This window comes from Tribolium castaneum, chromosome 10 (assembly GCF_031307605.1).
Source record: "Tribolium castaneum strain GA2 chromosome 10, icTriCast1.1, whole genome shotgun sequence".
NCBI classification, from domain to species: Eukaryota; Metazoa; Arthropoda; class Insecta; order Coleoptera; family Tenebrionidae; genus Tribolium; species Tribolium castaneum.
Window position 1 is genome coordinate 1961836 of NC_087403.1, and position 24814 is coordinate 1986649.

The 24814-nt window shown below is 37.5% G+C and overlaps 4 protein-coding genes and 1 long non-coding RNA gene across 10 annotated transcripts; 3 read left to right on the top strand and 2 right to left on the bottom strand.

Moving 5' to 3' along the window:
- The first annotated feature begins 280 nt into the window (after nucleotides 1-280).
- On the top strand, nucleotides 281-12304 carry LOC659133 (pro-interleukin-16). Of its 3 annotated transcripts, none has more exons than XM_965465.5 (4): nucleotides 281-619; nucleotides 9404-10266; nucleotides 11750-11990; nucleotides 12041-12304. In XM_965465.5, the coding sequence occupies exons 1-4, from the start codon at nucleotides 487-489 to the stop codon at nucleotides 12187-12189; spliced, it is 1386 nt and encodes a 461-aa protein (XP_970558.1). In that variant the 5' UTR covers nucleotides 281-486; the 3' UTR covers nucleotides 12190-12304. The 3 variants fall into 3 exon arrangements, with proteins under 3 accessions (XP_970558.1, XP_008200226.1, XP_008200227.1); XM_008202004.3 differs by lacking the exon at nucleotides 281-619 and adding an exon at nucleotides 5575-6003; XM_008202005.3 differs by lacking the exon at nucleotides 281-619 and adding an exon at nucleotides 9310-9350.
- A 506-nt stretch (nucleotides 12305-12810) lies between these two features.
- Nucleotides 12811-14440, bottom strand: LOC659052 (ethylmalonyl-CoA decarboxylase). Its single transcript, XM_015980752.2, has 3 exons — nucleotides 14281-14440; nucleotides 13252-13764; nucleotides 12811-13201 (listed from the first exon to the last, which is right to left on the bottom strand). The coding sequence occupies exons 2-3, from the start codon at nucleotides 13755-13757 to the stop codon at nucleotides 12856-12858; spliced, it is 852 nt and encodes a 283-aa protein (XP_015836238.1). The 5' UTR covers nucleotides 13758-13764; nucleotides 14281-14440; the 3' UTR covers nucleotides 12811-12855.
- Nucleotides 14441-14874: 434 nt separating this feature from the next.
- Nucleotides 14875-15971, top strand: LOC135267208 (uncharacterized). The gene is made up of 2 exons (XR_010335565.1): nucleotides 14875-15641; nucleotides 15686-15971. It is a non-coding gene; the product is annotated as an uncharacterized LOC135267208 (long non-coding RNA).
- A 261-nt stretch (nucleotides 15972-16232) lies between these two features.
- Nucleotides 16233-22559, top strand: Ipo9 (Importin 9). 4 transcript variants are annotated; one of them, XM_064359232.1, is made up of 12 exons: nucleotides 16233-16452; nucleotides 16504-16934; nucleotides 16979-17551; nucleotides 17601-17977; nucleotides 18841-18997; nucleotides 19042-19850; nucleotides 19892-20051; nucleotides 20168-21108; nucleotides 21161-21354; nucleotides 21405-21692; nucleotides 21754-22114; nucleotides 22179-22559. In XM_064359232.1, exons 1-8 carry the CDS (start codon nucleotides 16329-16331, stop codon nucleotides 20384-20386), a joined length of 2850 nt encoding a protein of 949 aa, XP_064215302.1. In that variant the 5' UTR covers nucleotides 16233-16328; the 3' UTR covers nucleotides 20387-21108; nucleotides 21161-21354; nucleotides 21405-21692; nucleotides 21754-22114; nucleotides 22179-22559. The 4 variants fall into 4 exon arrangements, with proteins under 4 accessions (XP_064215302.1, XP_064215303.1, XP_064215304.1 ...); XM_064359233.1 differs by having other exon boundaries at nucleotides 21405-21512; XM_064359234.1 differs by having other exon boundaries at nucleotides 21161-21177; nucleotides 21230-21354; nucleotides 21405-22114.
- LOC135267207 (uncharacterized) lies at nucleotides 22493-24748 on the bottom strand. The gene is made up of 5 exons (XM_064359235.1): nucleotides 24215-24748; nucleotides 24030-24162; nucleotides 23777-23968; nucleotides 23080-23723; nucleotides 22493-23016 (listed from the first exon to the last, which is right to left on the bottom strand). Exons 1-5 carry the CDS (start codon nucleotides 24552-24554, stop codon nucleotides 22583-22585), a joined length of 1743 nt encoding a protein of 580 aa, XP_064215305.1. The 5' UTR covers nucleotides 24555-24748; the 3' UTR covers nucleotides 22493-22582.
- Nucleotides 24749-24814: the final 66 nt, after the last annotated feature.

The window sequence follows — 24814 nt, forward strand, 5'->3', positions numbered from 1 at the left end:
CTTGTGCCCCGATTAACCCAACGATTTTTTCGTTATGAAAATGGGTAGAGTAAAAATGCTGCTGCGCTCGGATGTTTCAGTGGTGTGTTGCGGAGATCGAGCCGGGATATCATTGTCTGGGCGAGGGTAGACGTCCTTTATCCACACCCTAATATCCGTTCCCCTTTTTGGGGTTCCACCGGCGAGCAGCGACGTACGTCGCACGTGTGTGGACCGAACCGACAGAGTCGGAAATAAAATGTTTGCGCCCTCGGAATTCCCATCTCCCCGTCCGTCGCGTATTTCGGGAGTCTTTATCCGCATCCCTCTCCTTCGGCAGTGCGATGTGCGACGTGCAGCATCATTCATCTGCAATTGTGGGAGCATGTGCGCATTGCCCGTCACATTGCCGGCGAGTAAACTCACTGAAAGCCACGATGCGGACACTGCTCGACGTCCTCGCAGCCAGTGCCCCAATTCGCGACACCTGAAGTGATCCCGCATATAATGGTACTTCTGCGACACTCGGAGTCCGCACACACCATGCTCGGGGCCGAGGGTGTGACCGACGCCGAAATCGCCACTTCGCCCAACCAAGACAACCGTCTCGGCAGCGCCGCCGAAAAACCATTCAACAAAGGTAGGCTATTTTACCGCATAGTTTCTCCAATCGGCAAAATTTTGCGGGGATAAGTGCCGGTTCACAAAATCACCGCTAATTGTCCTGACCCGACCTAAACACTCAGTTTGTTTTCCAGCTGCGGCTTCAATTAACTTTTACTTTTTATTACCATAATTCGATTTATACTTGGCTACTTGTGTAACTAATTTAAACAATCTGCCAGTAAAACATAAAAGAGTGAAATTTTGATTGGGCAATTAACCGAGTCAAGAAGCCTCACGTTGTTCTCCAAACGTATTCACCCCTGGCCGAGGATTCGATTTCAAGTTTAATGGCCCACAAAATTTTACCACCCACACTAACAAATTAACCGGCAAGTGCTAATGGCTGTGTTTATGATAGAATTCTTCTGGTGCACTGATAAACACATGTCGCAAAAAGCACGTGTGGTTGCTCAAGGTGCGCCGCAAGGTCCAGTTTTCGGCGAATGATCGGCGGGTAAGGTCAGAGTTTGGCGATTTTTTTGAAAATCTTAATTATGCGTGGCACAGATTTGGCGATTCGTGAGAGAAGCGGATGTGATTGATGGAAGGTCAAAGCGCCAAAACACGACTATCAGCTAATCGCTGTTAAACTGTTATTTTGACCTCATATTTCCCGATTTGTGTAAAGAGATGGGTTTATGACATGTGCGGGTGCCTCTTTATTGTTATTGCAACGGCCGGTGAAAAACTGGTGCGCGCTGGGAAGAGTAATTCGATTCGCTACACACGTTATGCAACGATATTTTATTCATATCGTATTTAGTGCTGACCATGGCGCGAATTTTTTCCACAATTACGTAGCGCAAGATTACCACAATATGCCCGCTATAAGCTGCAGACCCCTTGCGATGGTAGGATTTCTTAAAGGTGTCCAATTAACGAGACTGAATAAATTACTTCGATATTAAATAATATTTATGTGGACTAGCGTGGCCTATTAAGTTTGTGTCAACATAATAAATAAAATTCGGTTTCCTGCTTGTGCAAATGACGCAAATTGGATAATCCTAAAGCCTTAATTGAATTACGAGTAGCATTGATATCTGACACTTGATCGAGATTTGTTGCTGGAACGGGTCGAGGTTTTCGTCTTTGGAGGCGGTTTTGACTTCATCCCTCTGAAATATGGATACCTGGGGCAACCCTCGTCACCGTTCCGAGGGTGTTTTATTGCTATCAATAAATAACTCCGCTAACAGAGCAATTCGTTCAGGACCCTTTTGAGTAATATTTCATGGAATTTGTTGTTGGTAATGGACTTATCAGCACAAATACAAATACGATAAGAAAACCGTCTATACAATAAAGTACAAGACACGAGCCCGGTTTTATTGAGAGGTCAAAAAATAAATTTGACAATCACTAAGTTACACTCATTTATTTTACAAAATTTGGCCAAAAAGTGTCTAAAATCAACAAAAATAGACGGAATCTGCGGTATTTTACCCGCCTTACTTTACTTCTGAGCGAGATTGTATAAAAAAGTCAACAAAAAAATGTTATTAGGAGATATTATATATTTGTACAAGAAACTCATTTAACAGACATTTTTCAAAACAAATTTTGGTCAAAAGTGTTAATAAACTCGTCTTTATTGGGAGATAATAATAATAATTCTTGCTTTTTCGGATGTTTCAGCACATTTTTCAACCAGAAACCGAAAAATAAACAAACTTACGCTGAAATAAATTGTAGTTTTTGCTTTTTTCGAAAGGTTTTTTTCTCGATAAATTTTGTTGGCTGAAAAACCACCAAATTTTATCGAAATTGACATTTATTTTATCTTATTTCAGTTAATTTAGTTAGTTTTTGAACCTATAATTATTTTGTAAGATCTGGTCAAAAGATGCCTCAAAATCGCAAAAATAAAATGAAACTGATGTTACTTTGCCTATTACACTCGATTTTGTTTGTTTTTGAGCGAAACTTCGTAAAGAATAAGCCGAATATTGACAAAATCTGGTCGAAAAAGGAGTTATTCCTACTTTTTTCAAGTTTTTAAACAATTTTCAAAGTTGTGAAGTATTTTAGCTGGTTTTTGAAAAAGACACTTATTTATTTTTTAAGATTTGGTCAAAAAACTTCTAAAATTCACAAAAATAAGTCGGAATTGGTGATATTTTACTCGCTTTACTTCATTTTTCTACGAAATTGCATAAAAAAAGTCAAAAAAAGACAAAATATTGTTATTAGGACGCATTATATAAAAACGGTGTTGTTCTTACCGCTGAAAAATGATGAAATTAGATCGAAATTGATTTAATTTAGCTCGTGTTGTACAAGAAACTCATTAAAGATACACTTTTCAAAACAAATTTTGGTCAAAAGTGTGATTAAACTCGTCTTTTTTGGGAGATTTCGGTAGAGAAAACCGAAAAAGCACAATGTTAAGTCTATCAGTTCATAATTTTTGCTTTTTCGAGTGTTTGAGCACATCTTTCAGCCAGAAACCAAAGAATAAACAAATTTAAGGTGAAATAAAAAGTCATGTTTGCTGTTTTCGAACAGTTAATACACTAAGTTTTCTCTCTCGAAAAAATTTGCAAAAATTGGCTGAAAAATCACCAGATTTGATCGAAATTGCTATTGGTTTTATCTTATTTAAGTCAATTTAATTCATTTTGAAACCTAAAAACCATTTATTTTGTAAGATCTTCTCAGAAAACCTCTTAAAAAATCAAAAATATAATGAAACTGATGTTACTTTGTGACAGTTATACACGATCTGATTTGTTTTTGAGCGAAATTTCGTCAAGAATAAGCCGAATATTGACAAAATCTGGTCAAAAAAGGAGTTATTCTTACTTTTTTCAAGCATTTAAACACGCTTTTGAATTTCTTACCGAAATAAACCGAGCTAAAAAAATATCTTTACCAAAACTAAAAAAAATATTTTTTTTGCGGGACTGAAAAATCAAAAAGTTTAAGCCTAGGTTTTCATTAGTTTTTGTTTTTTTCGAGTGTTTTAGCACAATTTTCCGCCAGAAACCGAAGAATCAATCAACAAAGTTAGGTCGAAATAAATAGTAATTTTTGCTTTTTTCAGCGGTTAACGCACCAAGTTGTTTCTGGCTGAAAAATCACCACATTTGATCGAAATTGACATTAATTTTATCTTATTTCAGTCAATTTTGTTTCATTTATTTTGTAAGATCTTGTCACAATCCGCTTCAACATTGCAAAAATAAACTTTTTTCGCGTATTTTTGAGCGAAATTTCGTCAAGAATAGGCCGAATATTGACAAAATCTGGTCAAAAAAGGAGTTATTCTTACTTTTTTCAAGCATTTAAACACGCTTTTGAATTTCTTACCGAAATAAACCGAGTTAAAAAAATATTTTTACCAAAACTAAAAAAAAATTTTGCGTTTTATTAGCAAACCATCGTCAGTTTTGTTCATTAGTTTGAAATGTTATTCTAATTGAAATGAAATAACAATCCGCGTTTGCTGTTTGTTTGTTATTCGGAGCGACAAATGCAGCGAGTACACCCCTGGGCTACATTACTTGATACGTCTTACATGCAGATGCATCAGTGAGTCTATTTATGGATTTCTTTGTTGGCTATTTACATCATAGAGTGCATTCCACTACACATATTATGACGCTTGTTATATAGGACAAATTAATATATTTTCGAAACGGAGTAAAACTGTCCCCTGGCAATAGTAGGTTTGTTTGAAAAGGTGCGGTAGTATCGTAAACAGAAGTGTTTATTTATTGAAATTTTTCGTGTAAAGTGGGCGTCCTCTTAGCAATTACGAAAATAAACAAACAGCATAAAAGGGAAAAGGAAAAGCAGCGAGATTTAACTTTTTGGCGTAAGATGGTTTCGAAGATTGGGTAATTGATTGCGTGTGCGCCTCCCCCAGCCTTTGCAATTAATTTCTAATTACGTTTAATAGACGTTGCTCAAATGTCAGGTGACCATAACTAACAACTGGAATATAAATAATATTTCGCAACGAATTTCAATCTAGTTTTATTCCCGTTTCCACCACCGCCCCAAAATCCCACTTTTCCAAATTGTCCCCGAATGGTTATATTCGCTTGATCGCCCGCAAGTTGCTAAATATTTATTAGCGAATCAAGGTGTGATTATCTCACGTTACGCACCGACTCCTTCTGGCACAATTTGCGCTTTTTTCGTTTTCGGAACCGTTCTGAGCTGAATCAGCTCGTTTGCGGAGCTGTGACTGTCATCATAAAATTTCGAACTGCCAATTAAAAGGTCGTTACTGTCGCCGAACTCGATCCAATAACAATCAAATCATACTTTGCTCGCATTTCTGGACCGCCCCGGATTGAAAGCCGACACTTTTCTCGCGCTTCCGGACATTACATAATTTCGACAAAATTTGCCATGTGAGGGACTAATACAATATTATAATTTGTGAGTCACTTCAGCCCGTGCATTGTTATTGAACGTGGCCGACAAATACGGTTAATTAAAATATTATCTCGTAATTTATAAATAATCAACTTAATTGCGCAAGCTATTTTTAATCGTGAGTAGGCGACACATTTCCACATTTTCGTGCTTCTTCACCTCCAAGGCCGCCGGTAAAAATTGCTGAAACGCAGCATGTCAATCGCTTCCTTCCCTATCGTTGATTTACCTTAACAGGAAGCGGGCATGCGGAAGTCGTGCCAGGAATACTCAAAAGTACGCTCCGGCGTATGTGGATCATGGGTGCGAAATTTCCTTAATTATCCTCAGTGTGACGTCAGTTTTCTTGGTATACGGCTAAATTTGCATAATGAGCGCCTGCCACAATGTTGTTATTTAGAGCGGCTTCAGGTGCAGGCATGTTTGTATACAAAGGTTTACACCTACGAATTTTTACACGAAAACAATACGTTCTTTGAATCGGACTCGGTTTTGTGTATACCGTGTGAATCGCGCAAACTTGCCGTAATTCAGCGTTATTAAGCCTATCAGCAGAGGAATCAAACACAACATTCCAAATTTAGACATGTCGTAAATTATACATGATAACTTTATTTTCTCCATTGTGGTCAGTTGGTGGTTCGTGGAATTTTAATCCAGTCTTGGCGCATTTTCGAATTTGGGTTTTGCTGCAAATCGGTTAATTGTAGCGAAGGGTCAGTGACAGATCCATTTCCTTCGAAGTTCCGCAAGCGGAGCAATTTTCTTGCTAATGGAGTGAGTTAACAACGGGGGCTCGATACGTGTTTTAATTGGGTACTCGATTTGCTTAGTACGGTCCTGAGTTACTGTTCACGCTCAACAGGCGTATCCGTGAGTCTTCCTGCGTATTTCGACAAATAGTCAGCAACGTGAATGTGGTGTTATTTATGTGCTCCAAAGCGATTTTCAATGATTTTCCCGATATCGGTAAGACATTGCGGCCACTTCGTGGGCGGTTTTGTTGTTTCGTCTGAACTAATTTGAATATTTCGTCGGCAACTTTTGAATAAATTATTTCATTCTCGGGAATTTTGCACGTTTTTCCTTGCTGACGGACGATTAATTACCGATAACTGTACAATACACGTCACATTCCCGACCGGTGTAATAATTATTTACATTCGCTGCAATAAAGTAGCATTAATACTACAATAGAATAATAGAAATCAACTGTCTGCATTGTTTGACCGCGTTCGCTTTCAAACCAAGATGGTAAAAACGGTCAAATAGGGCACAGCGCGGCTCTGGAAAAATTTAAATACATATTTTCACCGATCGTTTCATTTATCCTCGACATAGTTGTGCACCAAGGGATCCCACGTCGAACTTTCGACAAATTTGCCGCTATTTCATGTCATTCGGACACAAACTACTCTTTTGGTGGCTTGATAACGATTTATTGGGGATGTAAACAGCTTTGTTCTCAGCGGAAAAGAGCCAATTGTTTTGCATGAGATAATCGCGTGTGGATGCCTGTTTAAAATATGTTTCCATTATATTAAAATTATTAAAAAGTCTGTGAATGGAAAATGCTTTATTCCTCCTGATTTACTTTCCACCATAAATTTGTACGATCTATCTACTTTACTGACTTGGAGCAGAGGCGGAGTTAGCGCCAGACGAATAAACCGAAAAAAGCAAAGAAAACCAATTTTGAAAAAATATAGTTTCAATTTATTCCAGTAGTAAATTGATCTTTAATATCAATTTCAGAGATCATCTCTGATAAAACAATGCTCGCGTCTTTGCTTAGATCGTCACTATTAGTGTTATTATCAAAAGTTGCAACTAAATAGTTACGTATCTTATTATAGTAATTCACTTTTAAGTCAAGTATGTGAATTCTCTTCACCAAGTCGACCAGAAATTATTCTTACGCAAGTAGCAAATTTTACTTTGCAGCTTTGAAAAAGTTTGTATTTAACTTTATACACGGGTTGTTTATCTACATGAAAAATTCAAATGACCTCAAACTCGGAAAAAAATCCTTGCAAATCATACGTACGTTGTTTATAGCATTATTATTTAAAAATAGCCACTAAACATGAGTTTTTTTATATGTGTTGTAAATACTTAAGGATATAGTACATGCAAAGAGGTTAAATACTAGCTAGTTTGTACTAATACAAAATAAAATCTCACTTACTCAAGATTTCAATTTCTTTGTTATTTTATTCTCAGAATTCTCAATTTTAAATCAAAAACAAAAGTCTTGTAAAAATATTTGGTACGTATAGTAATTTTTGTCAAATGGTTATTCCATATTTCTCTGCGACATGGTTAAATTTAAAATAATAAAAATGCATTAAATGGCAGCGTATTTAAACTTCTTTTACTTCAATTATAAAGATTTGTTCTTATACGATATAAACAAAAGGAAGTAAAAAAATAATCGACTTTTACAAATTCAAATTTTAAGAGTATGAAAAGTTTGTGGATGTCAAGTGCATTAATTGAGAGTTCAGTGGTAAAAAATGAGTTAAAAATTACACTAGTTTACAACGAATAACATATTTTTATCTCAAAAACATTATCTCTCCAACAACCAGAAACAAATTTTCATTTTCAAAACTTTTATTGAATATATTAAAAAAATAGACGTGATAGACAAATGGGACATACAGGGTGATTTTTTAGAACCTACATTAGAATCTTTTTAACATCCTAATATAGCTAGAGCTTTAAAATTTTGTATACTGTCTAAATCGACCATTTTGAGTTCAACTAAATTACTTTAAAAATGGCTGAGCTTTCGGAATTACAAAAAATTGACGCCAAGTTTGAAGTTTTAAATAGTAATCACACATTTTTATTGCATATTTGAATCCATCTTCTCAAGCTGAGTAAAATTTACCCAAGTTGTTGGTATTTATGTGTCATAGTTATTGACAGATGTCAGTTTTTTTGGTAAAATTTTTATATGCAAGGGTTTATCTAAGATATTACAGCCTTTGAACCCTATACGATATGTGAATAATTCTTTTGCATTCAATAACCGAAGGTTTGAGGAGTTTTCTAGAATTTTCGAGATCGTCAACTGTCAAAATTCATGGCTAGTATGATGGTTTTCAAAGTAACAGCTATAACTCACTTTTTTCAAATGGAACGACCTTGTTTTTTTACCGGCAATCGATAGAATATCGATATTTATTGTGACTTTTATCAATACGTCCTATACCTATCTCTTACAGTTTTTGAAAAAAATCACAAAAAACGGATTTTACTTCGTAGTTTTTATAGTTAATCAAGTAGATCTTGTAAAATGGTCAACAATTGTCAAACTTCAGTATTTTATTTAGTTTTTAGCTGGTTCATTATCGAATTAGCAGTAAAATAATAATATTTAATTATAGTTTATAATAGTCTGTCATTGAATTTTGAACTTCTTGACATTTTTTCTACTTACTACATACTTTTCTACTTATTATATAACACAATTTTATCTTATTTTCTGAAAGTTTACTTGATTAAAAATGAAAATAATGAGCTAAAATTCTATTTTTTTCGTTTATTTCAAAAACTGTAGGGATAGATATAAAGTTTTTAATGTGGGCTCTAAAAGGATCAGCCTGATCAGTGAGTAAGCACAAAAAAAATCGGTATAAATTATCTCTTGGTAAAAGAAAAAAAATTGTTAACAAGTGTTATTTAAGAAATGCAATGGAAGAAGGCAGATTAACAGTAGTATCAACAAGAAATTTCAGACGAAAAAGACCTAATTGACCCTAATTGACTAATAAACTGTTCTTGCACACCTACTTATTTGAATTTTCGACAACATAGATATTGTTTGTTAAAAAGTGAGCGGGCGGAGAATTTTGTAAAAAGTCGTTTTGTAATTTTTGGGGAGATTGGTCGTAAGGGCCCCCGAATCAGCTCAATCCGCCCCTGTTAAGGAGGCACATTTGACATCTGTTTTATGTTTCAATTAAGTCGGTGTTATAAATCGATGTTTTAAACGAATTTGGTTGCTTGGTTGTGTTATTGTGGACTAATCACAGACACCGCAAGATTATTCGAACGATTCATATCTCAACAGCGGTTGTTGAACCATTTTCTTGTTTATAATGGGATGAGTGCAGTATTCCCATTTTTCTAATTAGTAATCACATCCGCAAGCTGGAGAACAAAATCAAAATTTTCGAGCCATTTCAGCGGTAATTGTATTGAAGCAATTAACCGCAAGATGACGTATATCCTCAACTGTGCTCATTAACGAGAGTGATATCGTAGTCTCGCGCGAACCGCCGTGGAAATGTGCAACCAACTGAAAGGTTTCCCACACGTCTCTCCTGGCGTCCCTCTTCTAACCGCCGTATTTTTCCAGACCTGAACGGCAGCATCTCGCAGAAATGGAGGCGGTTACGTAACTGCTGCGCCTCCTTGCGGGGCATCAGCACCCAAAGCAGCCCCGAGGCGTCTCGGGACACCCTCCTCAATAGTCCTAGTCCGCGAATTCTAGTCAGTACTCCGCACCCGCACGCCACTTCGTCGCTGCGCCTCCCCGGGGCGAAGAAGAACAGCGTCCAGGACGTCCTGCGGGCGAAGCTGAGCCGCATCCATGTGGGGCTCCGCAAGCGCCGGGCCTTGTCCGTTCAGGAGTTCTTCCACAGCCCGACCCACGAGCCCCAGCAGCCCCAGCCCACGTTCTACGTCCCTTCGCCCGTCTCGCCCGACTCGGGCTCCGCCTCGCTCCCGACCATCGACTGCGATCACCCGGAGGAGAAGGTGCAGACGCGGCGAAGGGCGCGCTCACGCCAAAGAACAGTCAATTCGGTGAATTTAACTCGGGATTACGGCTATGATAGTGAGAGTCAAGGGTACGATTCCCTCCCGTATGAGCCGCCCCCTGACTACGACCTGGACGAAAACCAAGCAACGAGGCGCTGGTCGGTGGTTGGGAGTATTCTTCATAAGAATAACCAAGATAACAAAACGAAGAATCTAATTAAGTTAGAAAATGTAAATATTAAAATTCCCAAAACGAAGCTTAAGTTTGAACGGGCGAGATCGCATTCGCCCAACAAGAATAAATACCAGACGAAGCCAATTAAAAGTGAAGCCGACACGAGAAATTTTAATTCCAAAGTTGTTACCTCCAAAAGCCATTATGAACTTATGAGTGCTAAACAAAGGCCGGATGTTGGACAAAATGGTGAATGTGAACGGATGAGTAGCGACCATAAACAGGTACGTTCTTGCCTAATCGGCGGACCTACAAAATGCGGTAAAAACACACAGGGAACTGCATTGAGCCGCCCTATCTAAAGATCGCTCTACTCTGTATTAAATGTACTATTTTCCTTCAAACTCCACGATTTTTTATACGTATAAACTCGGGGAGTGGAAGCTTTGCCAAATAATAATGAATAGTGAAAAAAAAAATAGTAAAAGTTGTTTAGTTGATGAATAAATTGCTATTTACACATGTTTTTTCCCTTCCAAGATAAAATAATTTTTGTATGAATAAGTTTCTTGATTTTGCGTCATATGAAATATTATATTTTCTACACCAACGGTTCACAGCTGTGGACCTGACTTGACTTAGCTGATTTTGCGGACGCCTATAGTATTTGAATTTTTCTGCAAATTGCAAAAAAGTTTAAATAACATTTACTAGTTCTTTGTTGCGCCAAATGAGTGTTCTGCCTGGATTTAAAAAATTTGTCAAATATTTTGCAATTTGGGGCATTTATCAAAATTAAAAAAATCTTAAAATATCCAGATTGAAGGAAACAATCCACAATAACTCATTTTTGCATAAAATGAGCCGTTTCTTATTAGGGCCAGCAGTTTTTTTTTTTGAAATAAGGTAAGTAGAGGAACTGTTGGCAAAAAATACAAATTTTGAGCTTGTTTTGTGATTTTGTGGCGTCAAAGAAACTTTGAAATAAGATAATTTTTCCCTATTTAGAAACTGGTTTATTTTGCTATAACTATTTGGCGCAAAATACAAGAGAAAAAGTATCAAAAAAGATATTATGCAGAAACTATACAAAGTAAGCTGAAAAATTAAAGGTAGAAAGAAGAAAGATTTTTGTAAAAAATCTTGCGATTTCTGAAACACGCCAAAATAACTCATTACAAGCACATTGAACTATTTTTTTTTCAATAAAGGGCAATTTTTGTTAAATCAGTTTATAGGAATATCGCTTGAAGAATAGAGATTTTCTTAAGAATTCTTTTCAATAATAAGAAACTGATATGTGAAACGTATGCAACAGAGAAAGGCCAATCATTAAAAAAGCTAGATTGGACTGACACTATTAAAAAAATCTACAGTTTTTTAATCTAATAAATAATAATAAAGATCGATTCTCGTTGACAGTTAAGCTAAATTGAACGAAATAAACCGAAAAATGTAAACGTTAGATATCCAAATTTGAAAACCTCTTCTTCTGTTTTTCACCAACTTAATAAAACTCTCGTAGAATAAGTAACATATTTATGTTATAGTAATTATTCTATATTTCTTAATTCCACAGATAAATTCATCTTTTTAAAAATATCACAATGTGCAAGAATACAGAGGAGAATTCTTTTTTGCGTATTTTATTTTAGTCAAGCACCAAAGTGAAAACTTTGTTGCCTGTTAATAATTGGCTTCATTCATTTGCGTCATTTAACGTTTTTGCGGATTGCGAGAAAAAGGCCTCTAGACCGACTTTTCCAGGACTGGATTGAGGAGCTCGAGGAGATCGAGGAAGAGGAAGAGAGCAAGTTCTGCACGCTCCCTCGCGGAGGCGGCAGTACGTTTACGATAAGACAGGTTGTTTTCCAAAAGGGCCCCGGTTACAAGGCTTTAGGTTTTAGCATCGTCGGAGGGAGGGACTCTCCGAAAGGCAGCATGGGAATTTACGTAAAAACTATCTTTCCTAACGGTCAGGCAGCAGATAGCGGGACTTTAAAAGAAGGTTGGTAGGCCTAAGTGACAATCGCTGTTTTACAAAAAACTGTTTTACAGGTGATGAAATTTTGGCTGTTAACAGTAAACCCCTCCATGGAGCTTCGCACCAGGAAGCTATCGCCGTTTTCAAGCAAATCCGTTCAGGTCAAGTGCTGCTTCACATAGGGCGGCGCGTTGCGAAAAAACCGCGCGAGAGAGTTGCTTAAGGAAACGTCTTCTCGATTCTATGTATTCCAAAGACTATTTAGTATAAGCGTTTTATGTAGATATCTTACCCTAATGTTTTTTATACTGCTAATAAACATTTAAATCGCTGGTTTATCTCGTTTTATTAATAAAAAATTGCTTCTCCGTTATTCATTCTACTATGTTTGATGTTCTTCGCCAAGGCTGCCCCTTGTCAGCGAATTCTGTGATCAATTCGTTCTCTCATAACCAATTAAAAAAAACAGGTTTTCATAAAAATATTTATTTATTATTTATAAGAACTGTCGAAAATGTCTTTCTTGTTATTAAACACACATAACACATCGTCTTTGAACACTATTTATTAATCCTTTGTTATGAATTCTGGTGAGCTGGTTTAGTAGGCAACCAACAATCCAATGATAAAAATATACTACAACATCCGTAAAAATGTCAGGACATGCTGCGAGTTTTTTTTAATAATGAACACTTATATAGGAATCTCTCAACAACGCACACTGAAGAGGAAAAAAAAAGGGGCGTTTTGTGGAGAGGTGTCCGTTACGAGAGGTTTCACTGTAACTCAAATTTATGTAGATATATTACCCTAATGTTTTTTATACCGCTAATAAACATTTAAATCGCTGGCTTATCTCGTTTTATTAATAAAAAATATACACGTGTTATTACATTTTGGCGTCTCCGTTATTCATTTTAATATGCTTGATGTTCTTCGCCAAGGCTTCTTTATTCATTTCGCTGCCCCACGTGAGCGAGAAGAGGCTTTTCTCGTACGTTAGCGAATTCTGGTACGTGTCCCTGGCGGCCTTATTGACGCAATTTTTGAAGGAGCGGATAATCTGGTGGTGGTGCTGTAGCCTTAAGTCGATCCATTCGATGGCCTTAGCTAAGCAGTCTTCAACGGGAACGACATGATCGGCGATGCCGTTCTCGACACACCCCTGGGCGTTTAAAATCTGCGACGTGAGGAACAAATTAAGCGCTTTCTTGGCCCCAATTTTCTCAACAAGCCTGAAATAAACGATCAGCTAAACCGAACGAGCTTTGCGGGTCAATAATACCGCGTCGTTCCGCCCCACGCCGTTATGATCCCCATTTTCCCGTGGATGAAGCTGTATTTGACATCCTCCGTTGCGATAATGAAGTCGCAAAAGAGCGACACCTCGGTGCCGCCCCCCAGCGTGGGGCCCTGGATGAGGCACACGCTGAACATCGGAAGCTTCTGGAGACGCGTCAGCGTATCCTGCATCCAATTGCTCATGTAAAGCGCTTCCTTTTGCGTGCCGGAAGCTCTGGCGAATTCGAGATCGCCCCCGGAGCAGAAATTGCCCCCGAGGCCGCAGAGCAGCACGGCCTTGCCCTCGCGCCATTCCTCCAGCTTCTGGACGCATTGGCGCAGCTGGACCATCATTTTCCCGCTGATTGCGTTCTTTTTCCCCGGGTTATTGAAGTAGATCACGGCGAGGCCTTTGTCGAAGTACTTGTTTGAGAGAATAACGTCGCCGCTGGCAAACTGGCTTAAGTACTTTTCGATTTCGGCGAAGTTGTTTTCGGGGGATAGTGACATGTTGCGACTAGAAAACGAATTACTTTGAGCGGTCCTCGAAAATCGCCCGGTTTCCCTACGTTTCCAATACCCCTAACCTTGTAACTATTAATCATACGTGTTAATTATATGAGTATAATGTTAATTTCATTATTTCCATTGTATGCTAAAAATTAAATGAAATTAAGATTATTGTCTCAATGGCACAAAGGTAATTCTGAGATAATTTTCGCAATTAATGGCAAAAACGCCGACTTTGTATTCATTGCGGTGTATTTGCATTAGATTTATGCGCTCAAAGTCCCGAAATGAAGTCACAGGCATTTATTTGAATTTTGTGGCTAAGCAGCTGTTCGACTATCAGGAGGTGCTTATTTAAATTAATAAATATTTATCTAAAATTAAAAGGCCCAGTCCCCCATGAGTTTGTTTATTATTATTATGTATCAAAACAAATTTCAAGTTTGCAAAATTTGACTATCTTATCGCTTTGTTATCGCCGACTGTAATATCCCTACAACAAATCACCAAAAATAAGCCTTACCTCAAATATTCAGCGCGATTTTTTGAGTCAATAAACTTGCCGGTGCAGTGTCACTACGCAAAGTGATCGCTGTTACGTGTTGGGGTTTTTATAATTAACAAAAATACTAATGTAATAGCAATGTGATTGATAGGAATGGAATGGACTGCACTGTGTAATCGCCTCGTTATTGGAATGTTTAACCGTATCAGCGTGCCTTTGCAATTATGCAACAATTTTCATCGATTTTTTACCACTTACACAAACCAATTTAAATTACGCGCGACGTATTATGTAATAACAGCGGGTCATTTAAAATCGAGGAGTGGGAGAACCGCCGTAGTCATGCTGCTTGGGGGACGTCATATTTGGAGCGCGCCATACACCAAGTGTGTATTAGGATCATAAAAAGGCAAGAAGGTCTTTAAATTTTTTTCTCTTTGCATTCTTATGATCCTGTTCCAAAATCCAGTTTAAAATTTTGCAATTTTTAGAAGGTATTTCTAAGGAGCCACTTATACAAAGGAAGGTGTTGTGGATTGTCTATCATTTAGTTTAGAGTTAGTCCGGCAAATCAGAATCATCCTGTATGCTGTTTCAAAACTATAGAAATGCGACGTTGGCATTTCTGTAGTTTTGCAATACTTATGAAATTTAAAAGTGGAATCTCGGTGAAGTTTTCGCGCTGTCTGCTGATTGGCTAGAAGTAAACCAACCACCACTTGCCTGTGGGACAATTGGTACGACTGTCCCAACCATGGGGGTGAAAGTGGGATACGCGCATTGGCAACACGAGAGTATAGGCGAGGGGGGTTTTGCACTCCCGGGGAGATGAAAAGGGACGACCAATGACGACTGCTTATTTTAAAACAAGCGCGTATTTATTAGGGATTTCATTAAATTATATTTTTTGACGTAACAATGACATCTACGCTTGCGCGCAGATCGCACCGAAAATATCGCGCCAAAAGTGTTGTTTTGTCACTCATCGTTCAACGTGTTACCGGAAGTATGTAGCAATTATTTGTTTAATCGTTTAATCAAAGCAAAAATTCTGATTACAGTTCGTTAGTGAGTCAATTCCTGGTGTTGAGCGCCGACCAAAAAGATAAGTATCTCTTATTTTATTAATATAACCTCATCTTTTTGATTGGTGTTTCTTTCTATTTTAAAGGCATTGGTCTGGAGTGACGGATTTTTGATTTCTACTACTCAACTGAACTTTAGTCATGGCTGGTTATCGCAAATATTCCTGCAAATACCCCGGATGCACCAGTGATTATGTTCCCAACAAAGGACAGTCCAATAAGCATTTCTTCACCTTCCCTAAGAATCCAAAGCTTCAAGAATTGTGGAGGAATGCCTGCAAAATTGAGGATCCTGTAAGTTCAAAATTTTGGCGTTTTCGCTATTTAGGGTATTTCAGAATTTACTTTTAAGTTTCTTATTTGCGCTCGAGTGTGTCAGTGCACTGCATGTACCTCCTCGTGGTCGTAGCGTGGGCAACTGTTTGCTGACAGACAAGGTAAAAGTCATTGCAAAGCAGACCTTATTTTGTTTTAAGTCTCGAGCAGACAGGCAAAACATGCCAACACTGACTGATTTAATTTTTTTATAATTTTTGTATAATTAAGAAATAATACAATACTTTAATTTTTTGAAAAATTTAATTTGTTATGTTACTCAAGTGTACAATAAAAATGTTAACAAAATCTGTGTTTTATTACCCCAAAACAACTTTTTTTGTAAGTTTCATTTCAAATTTTGTTTAAAATAAATATAAAACGTTTTCATTTTGTTTAAAATGAAAATATATTTTTTTATTTTAAACAATTTGCAATGAAACTTGTAAGATAAAAATAATAAAAAACAATATAAAAGGAATTTATTCAAACGTGGCACTTTACCGTGGTAGTAACGCACTTCAGCACCAGAGGCGCTGGATTCTCGTGTTGCCAGTGATTTACTAGGGAATTATCACTTCTTAACCCTTTCTGTTCTGTGGTCCCAACTTTGTTGTCTTTATTTTCAAATGATTCAATCGTTCATGTGATTAATTCGAAATTAGAATGTCGGGGCAAAAACCAGCGTTGAAAAACGCAATCGCGCAAATTTTGAGTTGTGCCCTTCAGCCACACTCGGATATTCAGCGATTAACGGAAGAGCGCAAGAAGGCTCTGGAAATGACCGAAGGTTTGAAGCACGACATAACCTCATTTTTTTGTTATTGTTCCCTATTTCCAGATTATCCCTTTATCCTGTTGGAGATTATCCAAAGCAAGGAGGAAGCGTACGCTGAGAAGCTAATGGCAGCGACGTTTCTCAAAAACTACGTTGCGGACAGTTACGGGGCCAAGGAATTCGTCGCCCTGAACCCAAACCTGAGACAGAAGCTGAGCCTGACGTTGATCGAGTTATTATCACACGAGAATGATGTTATCAGACAGATGGTTCTCTCCTCCCTTGAACTCCTAGTCGTGAACGAGTATCCAAACCTCTTCAGTGTCATAAATAACAAAGTCATGAGTTATCTCCTGAGCGAGAACATGCTGGAAGTGACTGGGGCCATCCAGTTTATGAGGGGGCTGGGTTGCAACCAGAAAATCTTCTGTAGCGAGAATATGTACTTTCCGCCCGAGTACATCGAGCCGCTTTTGAACGTGCTCCACAACGAGGTGAGGCTTCCCAGTGTTTTACAAATGGGGAAAGTATTTTTTAGAACTTTCCTATGGACTTGCGAGCGGCCACTATCTCGTGCATGGTCCAGATCCTCATCAGTTGCAAGAAAACGCCGCTTTTTTCGGCCACTAACTCCCGTCTGACTGAGGTTTTCCAAAAGTTGTTGAGTGAGCCCTACAGCCGTTCGAACGATTTTAAACTAAGGGGCGAAATAATCAACCAAATCTCGCACGCTGTTGTCAACTTATCGGACTCCGTTTTGGAGCTAGTGACTCGCTGTTTGCCTGCCATTGGGCAAATAATGTTCAACTGTTGTCTCGAGTTCAAGGAGATTATCACGGGGCACAAGCAAGTGCCCCGCGATGCTCATGAGACCGAGCCTGAAAATTTCAACCAACTGATCCTGAACATCTTAATCCTCATTAACAATATTTTCGTTTTGCCGAACTATTCGTCCCTTTTGACCGATGGTTTGAACGATTTTATGTATTTATTGTTTATCCTGATGTGTGCGTATGATAACGTCGAGGAGACGCTTTTTACGGAAGAAAACCTTGATATAAGCCCCGAAATCGACTATACATTGCGTGGCCGCTGCGGGCACACTTTACTGGTAATAATCATTAAAACAATTTTCCGGTTTAAATTCCCGATTTGTTTAGGTTTTTATGGACCGGTGCGATTATGGCAAATTTTGTGCCTCGTTTCACCACGTGTTGCAGAAACATATAGCCGAGGCAAACCTGGCAAGGGTCAATTCCGAGGTTTACTATAACCGGATTTTGGAAGTGCTGATGTTCGGGGTTGGGCTTTTGAGCTACGTTTTTGAAGAACCGGAGCAGAGTTTTTTGTATTATATTGAACATTGGTCGAATTTGTTGCTTGAGCAGGGCCCGGATTGGACTGTTTTAGGGAGGCTGCTGTGGGTGGGCAGCAAATTCAGCACGCACCTGACACCAGTCACTTTGAGTCGGCATTTGAATGCCATTTTGGCAAATTATAACTCGCAAATTAGTGCCCTCCGATTGGCCTGTTTGGAGTAAGTGTGAGAATCGCAATTACAGTGGAACCTCGATTATCCGGTTTTTTGATGATAATTGAATTGAATACAAGGTTGCTAGAAGGTGGGATACCTATTGAAAAAAAGTTGAAAACGCAACAATTGAAAACAAATTACGTATATAATTTTGATAAAGTCTGTTTTTGTTATCTATTTAATTGAAATTCGATGTTTATTTGTGACTTAATTTATTGCTAATAAAAGGTTGTAAATGCTTTGACATTTTGCAAGTTACTGTCTTGTTTTGAAAAACTGCTCCGAATTTTTAACATCATTGTCACTGAAAAATTTTCGTAAATCCTTTGAAGATAATGCATTTTAAACGAAATTTTGAAAGTTTTTTTATTGTTTTGTAATGGGAACTTTTGTAACGTGTTGGAATTTTTAAACTGATTGGACACTCTGTTTTATTTTGGCAAAGCATTTTAAATTTTCTGACTTATTGGAGAAAGTTAATAAACATAAATAACAGATTTTACTCGGAGTTTTCCCCTTTGTTTAACAAAAAAATGTTTCAATTTTCAAAATTTTACGTGTGTAAAGTCCTAAAGTATACAACAGACGAACATTTTCTGTTTTATTTTTGCAAAATATTCCAAAATTAGGGAAAACAAAGGAAATCTTGAGGAAATCTGCCGTAAAAAAATTGTTTTATCCTTTAATGAGCACAAAAAATAATAGCATGCCAATAAAAAAAATATTTGAGACACTGTATAATCATAAATTCCTGAAATACGTCCTCGAATATAAATAACATCTACAAAATATCAGAAAAACCCTGTAGCTGGATAATTGGGGTTCCCTCTTTTTTGTTTCCGCCCCTTATCTCACACGATTTTTAGTGCAATTAGGTCGCATCTCTCAACACTCAAATCCAACCCCCACCGAATGGTATTCTCAAATTCTCAAACCGGAATAACTGAATGTTTGTTCAGTATTTCGGTTTTTTCGCCAACGATGTCAATCCTGTGTCTTGAAGCAATGGCCTATTTTTTTGAGGTAACCACTGTCCAAAAAAATTGTAAACTAACACAATTTTTTAGTTTTCACCCGAAAGTGCGGCTCGTAACTCGCAACGTATCATGCAGGTTATTCTAGACTCGCTCTATTCGCACATTTCGAACGCTAGCGTGATCCGAGAGGTAAAGTTTCTCCTAAGTAAAATCGTGGTGAATTCGAGTTGTAAAGACATAGTCCAGGATAGTTTCATTCCGTTTACGATAAAACTGATTTATAAGAGTTGTCCCAGTCCTTTAAGCCTGAAAGTTGACGTTCCGGAACGCGGATTTGATTTATTGAACACTGTGGTGAAGTTTTACCCCGAAACAATTGACAATAACGTGGTGCTTCAGGGGTTCTTGGCTGCGTGTAACTGTATCCTGGATTTTAACGAAAGTAGCATTATGGAAGTTGCTACCATTTTCATTAGTAATATTTTGATGAAAGCGTCCTTCCAAATTAAAACTTTGAGGGACATCAAGGGCAAAATCCTAGCTGAATATGTACCTGACGTTCTGTTTAAACTACTAGAACCGTATCCACAAGAAGCCGTTTGTCCGTCGAAATTCGGACGCTTGTGCGTTATCAGTATTATGACACTACCTGAGCAAATCCAACCCTGTATTGAATCAATACTTAAGGCCCTTCTCAGTGCGTTGCAACGAACGAATTGTCGCGATCCAATCAAAAGTTACTGTTTTATTTTCGCTTACATGTTCATGTGGCAAACTGAAAGCATTGTTAATTTCCTATCGGGGATTCCCGGGCCGGACGGTTGCAGCGCCTTGTCTTATTTCCTAAATAAGTGGCAAATAAACATGCTACATTGTGAGAAGTTCGAAAAGAGTATAATGTAAGTCATTTAATTACAAAAACAATTAATTGTGTCTCCAGTACTTTAGCTTTATGCAAAATGATTGAATACTCATTTACGCAAAAAGACGACAGGATTAACGAATGTAGGATACATCTGGAAGCACCATTCAACGACGATTGTTCAGGCCTTGAGAAACTCTACTTGTGCCTAATCAAAATATTATTGAGCGAAGTTGACGTAAGTAATTTTTTTTATTTATTATTATTTTATAATAAAATAGCATGGCCAGATTTCAAATAGCAAAAAAGTTCTAGACCTCTGGCTCCCCTGTATGATAATCACTGTTTTTTCAGGGCGATTGTAAATATTATCGGGAAACAGACGAAGTAATTAACGATGTGTTAGTCAAGAATCATCCAGTTTGTGATTTAGATTTAGTGGAACATATAAAATCATTCATCGGGAGCTACAATACGCACCATTATTACAACGTGGTGAAGAAATTTATACAAAAGTCCGAGGAAAATGTGCTTCGAGAGTTGGAGAAAAATAGCAAGCCGGCCACTTTATAGCTTTGTTATGCGGAAGTAAAATTATCGTTGGGGGAGCCTCTGAGTTAGGTCGAAAACAGTAACCATAAACGGCGGGAAATTGTTCCATATAAGTGATCCATCACATAGTCTTTAATTACACAACTGTTTAATAACACTTTTTAATTTTTTTTGCTTTCAAATTCCAACAATAAACACTTTCTACCATCAAAAACCGCAAACCAAAGTCAAAACTAGTCTTTACTGCCATACACTTTTAGAGTGATTCTCTCTAATTTAAGTAATTAACACTATACACGCAAAATTGTTAAACCATTCATTAAATGTGGAATTACGAAAATTTCGTTACTGTTTTCGACTTAGTTCAAAAGGCGTCTAGTTAATTTTATTTCCGATCTAGTCACGTGATTATTACCCCACTTTTATACTTTTTTAAATAAACGATTTTTACGAATAACTTTATTTTATTACGCAATATAAAACAATACGCGCTATCAGTCGTGACGTCACCTCCCCACTCTTATTACGGTAGGTCAGTTGCTCAAAGCTAAACAACCAGTCTTTTACATGTGGTGTAATACGTTTTTCGGTTTTTTGGTTGTGTTTGTGCGTTAATAACGTGTCAAATAGCTGCAGCGGGTGTAATTTGTGCCACTAGAGACTTTAATTTAATTTAGAAGTGACTTTTTGTGAAAATACGAACTTTATAAAAGAATACAGGGAACCACGTTGTCGGTGAGAAAGTGAGTAAGCTTTAATTATACTTTGAGAAACTATTATATTTATGCATTTTAGTGGCAGAAAAGCACATTGTTAAGTTTCACTTTATTGCGAAATTTTTTGGGGACGGTAATCGCTTTTTAGTTCGGGGAGAAAATGCTTTTACCAGCGGTCACGTCACCAAATTTAGGTTTGATGGCACAGTACAACCGATGAGAATTTCTGCAGAAGTTCTACCGAGCATGAAAAAGCTAAATTATACTGTGGAGGTTTGTATTTATTTAACTGTTAGACATTTCTTCTACAAAGTGTGTTTTAGATTTCATATGACCTAGAAGAAGGGGTTAAGACGGCACATTGTACCTGCCCAAGGGGCAACGTGGCTTGCCATCATATGGCTGCAGCATTATATTATGCTCATTATAATGTAAGTGCTACTGACATTGAGTGTCAGTGGAGTGCCCCATCAAAAACAACACCACAAACAGAAGTCATTAAGTTAGCTGATGTTTACAAGCCGAAATTATCAAACTATACGGCACTGTCTAGGTCCTCTACTGAGGACGAAATTATTCAGTTCCGTGCCGAAATAGGCGTCACGAATGTGGTGGGCTTCACTTGGCTCCTAAGACCAGAAGCAAGTGAAGAAGCCAGAAAAATTATTGCAGATATCGAAGAAATTCTACAAAGCTTAGAATACGTGCAGGCCATAGACAAACAAAAGTTTCTTTTGGAGAAGTGCAGAATAGATGAGGCACGCATTAAACTGGTTGAGGCGTGCACTCGGGGCCAACATGTTAACGAAAATTGGCATGTAGCAAGGAAACATCGTTTAACGGCCAGCAGGTTTGGCATGGTACTATCTGCTTGCAGTAGACGAAGATTCCCACCCTCTTTATTTAAAAATTTGGCGGAAGGCTATTCGCTTGACAGGGTTGCTGCTGTGCAGTGGGGTAAGACCCACGAGAAGACAGCGCTCAGAGAATTTGAAGAAGCGACGAATCTTAAAGTCCAAGAGACGGGATTTTGGTAGGTCGAAAATAATTAACACGTATAACTTAGATGAATAATGTAATATTACTTTTTTTTGTAGGTTGGAAGAATCAGGCTTTTTGGGAGCAAGTCCTGATGGATTAGTGGAAGAAGATGGGATTCTCGAAATTAAATGCCCATATAAATATAGGGACACTGACAGTTTGTCTGAAGCCCTGAAGGATAAAAAATATTTTTATTGGAGGGATGAAAATGAGGACATTAATCTTAACAGCAATCACAATTATTACCACCAAGTACAGGGGCAAATGCACATCACTGGTCGAAGTATCTGCTACTTTGTCGTGTGGACACCAAAGTGCACAGAGATATTTCAAATTGAAAAAGATCCGGGGTGGTCAGAAAATATCAATATTTTAAAAGAATTTTATCTTGACCAATATATTTCCTTTATTTCACAATAATAAACTGTATATAAATAGATGGTTTTTATTTTACATTATTTTAATCATCACAATCCTGAAACAATTCTGCTACCTCTTTAATTAATGGAAATTGGAGGTTTGTTAAAGCGGCAGTCGCTTTAAAAACAATATCTCCATAGTGGCACAAAGACTCTGGCAAAAAATTTAAAATATGATAACATTTTAATCGGCGTATTGCCCTTTCGACGTGTATTCTTGCACGTGCAATATTTTCGGTACACTTAACTTGCTCTGGTGTAAATTGGACATTTGATAAAAAAGGTGGAATATTCAAAGTGACCCCTGGTGGCAGAATATTTTGGATCAAAAATCCCTTATCGGCTAAAATCATATCTCCAGTTTTTAACATGTCGATTATTCCACAATTTAAAACAACTTTTTGATCAGAAGTTGATCCCACGTATAAATCACTTACAAATGTGATGACACCATTGGGTGCAACTCCAATTAGCCCTTTGAAAGTATTATGATGTTTGTAAGTACTATATGTTAATTTCTGTGTTGACATAGACTTACGTGATACCACAGTGAAAATTTCGGTACAATCTAGAACTGCTCTACAATTAGTAAAATTGCTAAAACATGTTGGCAAGCAAGATTTATTTTTTTCGCGCGAAGGCATTGTCGTCATAAACTGTTTATATAAAATTTCATATATTACATGGACAAATGTTAAAATAATATTAGAAACTGTGCTTTGGGCAACCCCAAAGCGTTGCGCCAAATCAAGTTGAGGGAAATTGAGTCGTAATTTTACTAGGGTTAAAAAGAGTTGGTCAATTCTAGTTAACTTTTGGACTGTCCATTTGTGGTAATATTTTATGTCCAACTTTTCGATTAAGTGAAACAATGCTTCGAAAATCTGGCTATTGGGAAGACCGGTATATAAAACAATGAGTTTGTCATTTCCTTGAACATTTTCATAGCAAAATCGTACTGTCAGATATTGTATTTTTGCTTTAAGTTCAGCATTTTCCTTTTTGAGAAAATACATTTCTGCTTCAAGAGCCGCATGTGACACCAAGGGTGCTTGCACACCCATAGATTCTAACGGAGCATCTTGAATTATATCTGCTGGTGCTGCAACTACGGCTGTAGACGTCGATGGCACTTCCTCTAAATTCATTGTCGATGGTACTGTTTCTTCCGGTATATCAACACTATTCAAATGATCAAATTGTAAATCAATTTAAAACTAGGATTCACTTTTTACCTTAATGATTCAGCGGAACTAGAACAAGAAGGGAGTCCTTGTTTTTTCATCTTTTTTTTTTCTGGAGATTCCACTTGAAAATAGGCTCTTTTTGCGATATTGTGCAAAAATAATTCAGGACCATTTTCCTTTCTTCCATCCCGAAAATGGCAGCTGCAAACGTAGGCTCCTGGTCCGGGTTCTACATCTCTTCTACATTTAACAATGAAACAAGCAATTAAAAATTAATATCAAAACATCTATTAAAAATTACCTCAACAATTTTTTCCATAGTGCTCGTTCTTTTCCCGACTTAGGAAAACTAAAAAAATGGCATTTATCGCGAGTACTATAGTGTTTGCAATCTGGAGCCCAACACATTCCCATAGTTGTGATGTAAAAACCTACTACACATGAACTATCAAAGTATCGCAACAAAATATTATTCACAAATCATACCTAATGATGTACCACAAAAATGAGATAATGTCTTGGAAAAACAGAATTTTAAAAATTCAAGAACACGAAGATATGGAGAACGATCGGAAAAAACACGATAACAAAAGACACTCACGAAAGAAGCACAGAACTCACAACCCGTACTACTTTCAACCATGTATGTGCCTGAACCCTCTACCCTCGTATACCTGCTATTCATCCCTCGTGATGGGGGAGGGGGACAGAAAACAACCCGTTTATTGGGGTTGCGCCGGTTGCACCCCATGAATTCGTCATTCAGAAGAAATCCAATGTCATTAGTGTGGCAAACCATTTTTCCCTCAGTTTTAAAAGGCCACATAATAATTTACATCAATATGATGTCCAAATTAAGAAAAACTGAATTTTGAAGTTTGAAAAAAGTTAGGTTAGAAAAGGATTTATGTGTTCAACTTACAGAAATATTAGCTCAGTTGCTAAAATCTTTAAGAAACGACATTGCATTTTTCATAGCTATCATTTCTCTGTAAAAGTAATGTTCCTACACTTCTAGCATTAAAGAAATACGAAAAACTTTTAAATGCCCATAAGAAAAGCATTGAAAATGGCGATTGTTTAGCT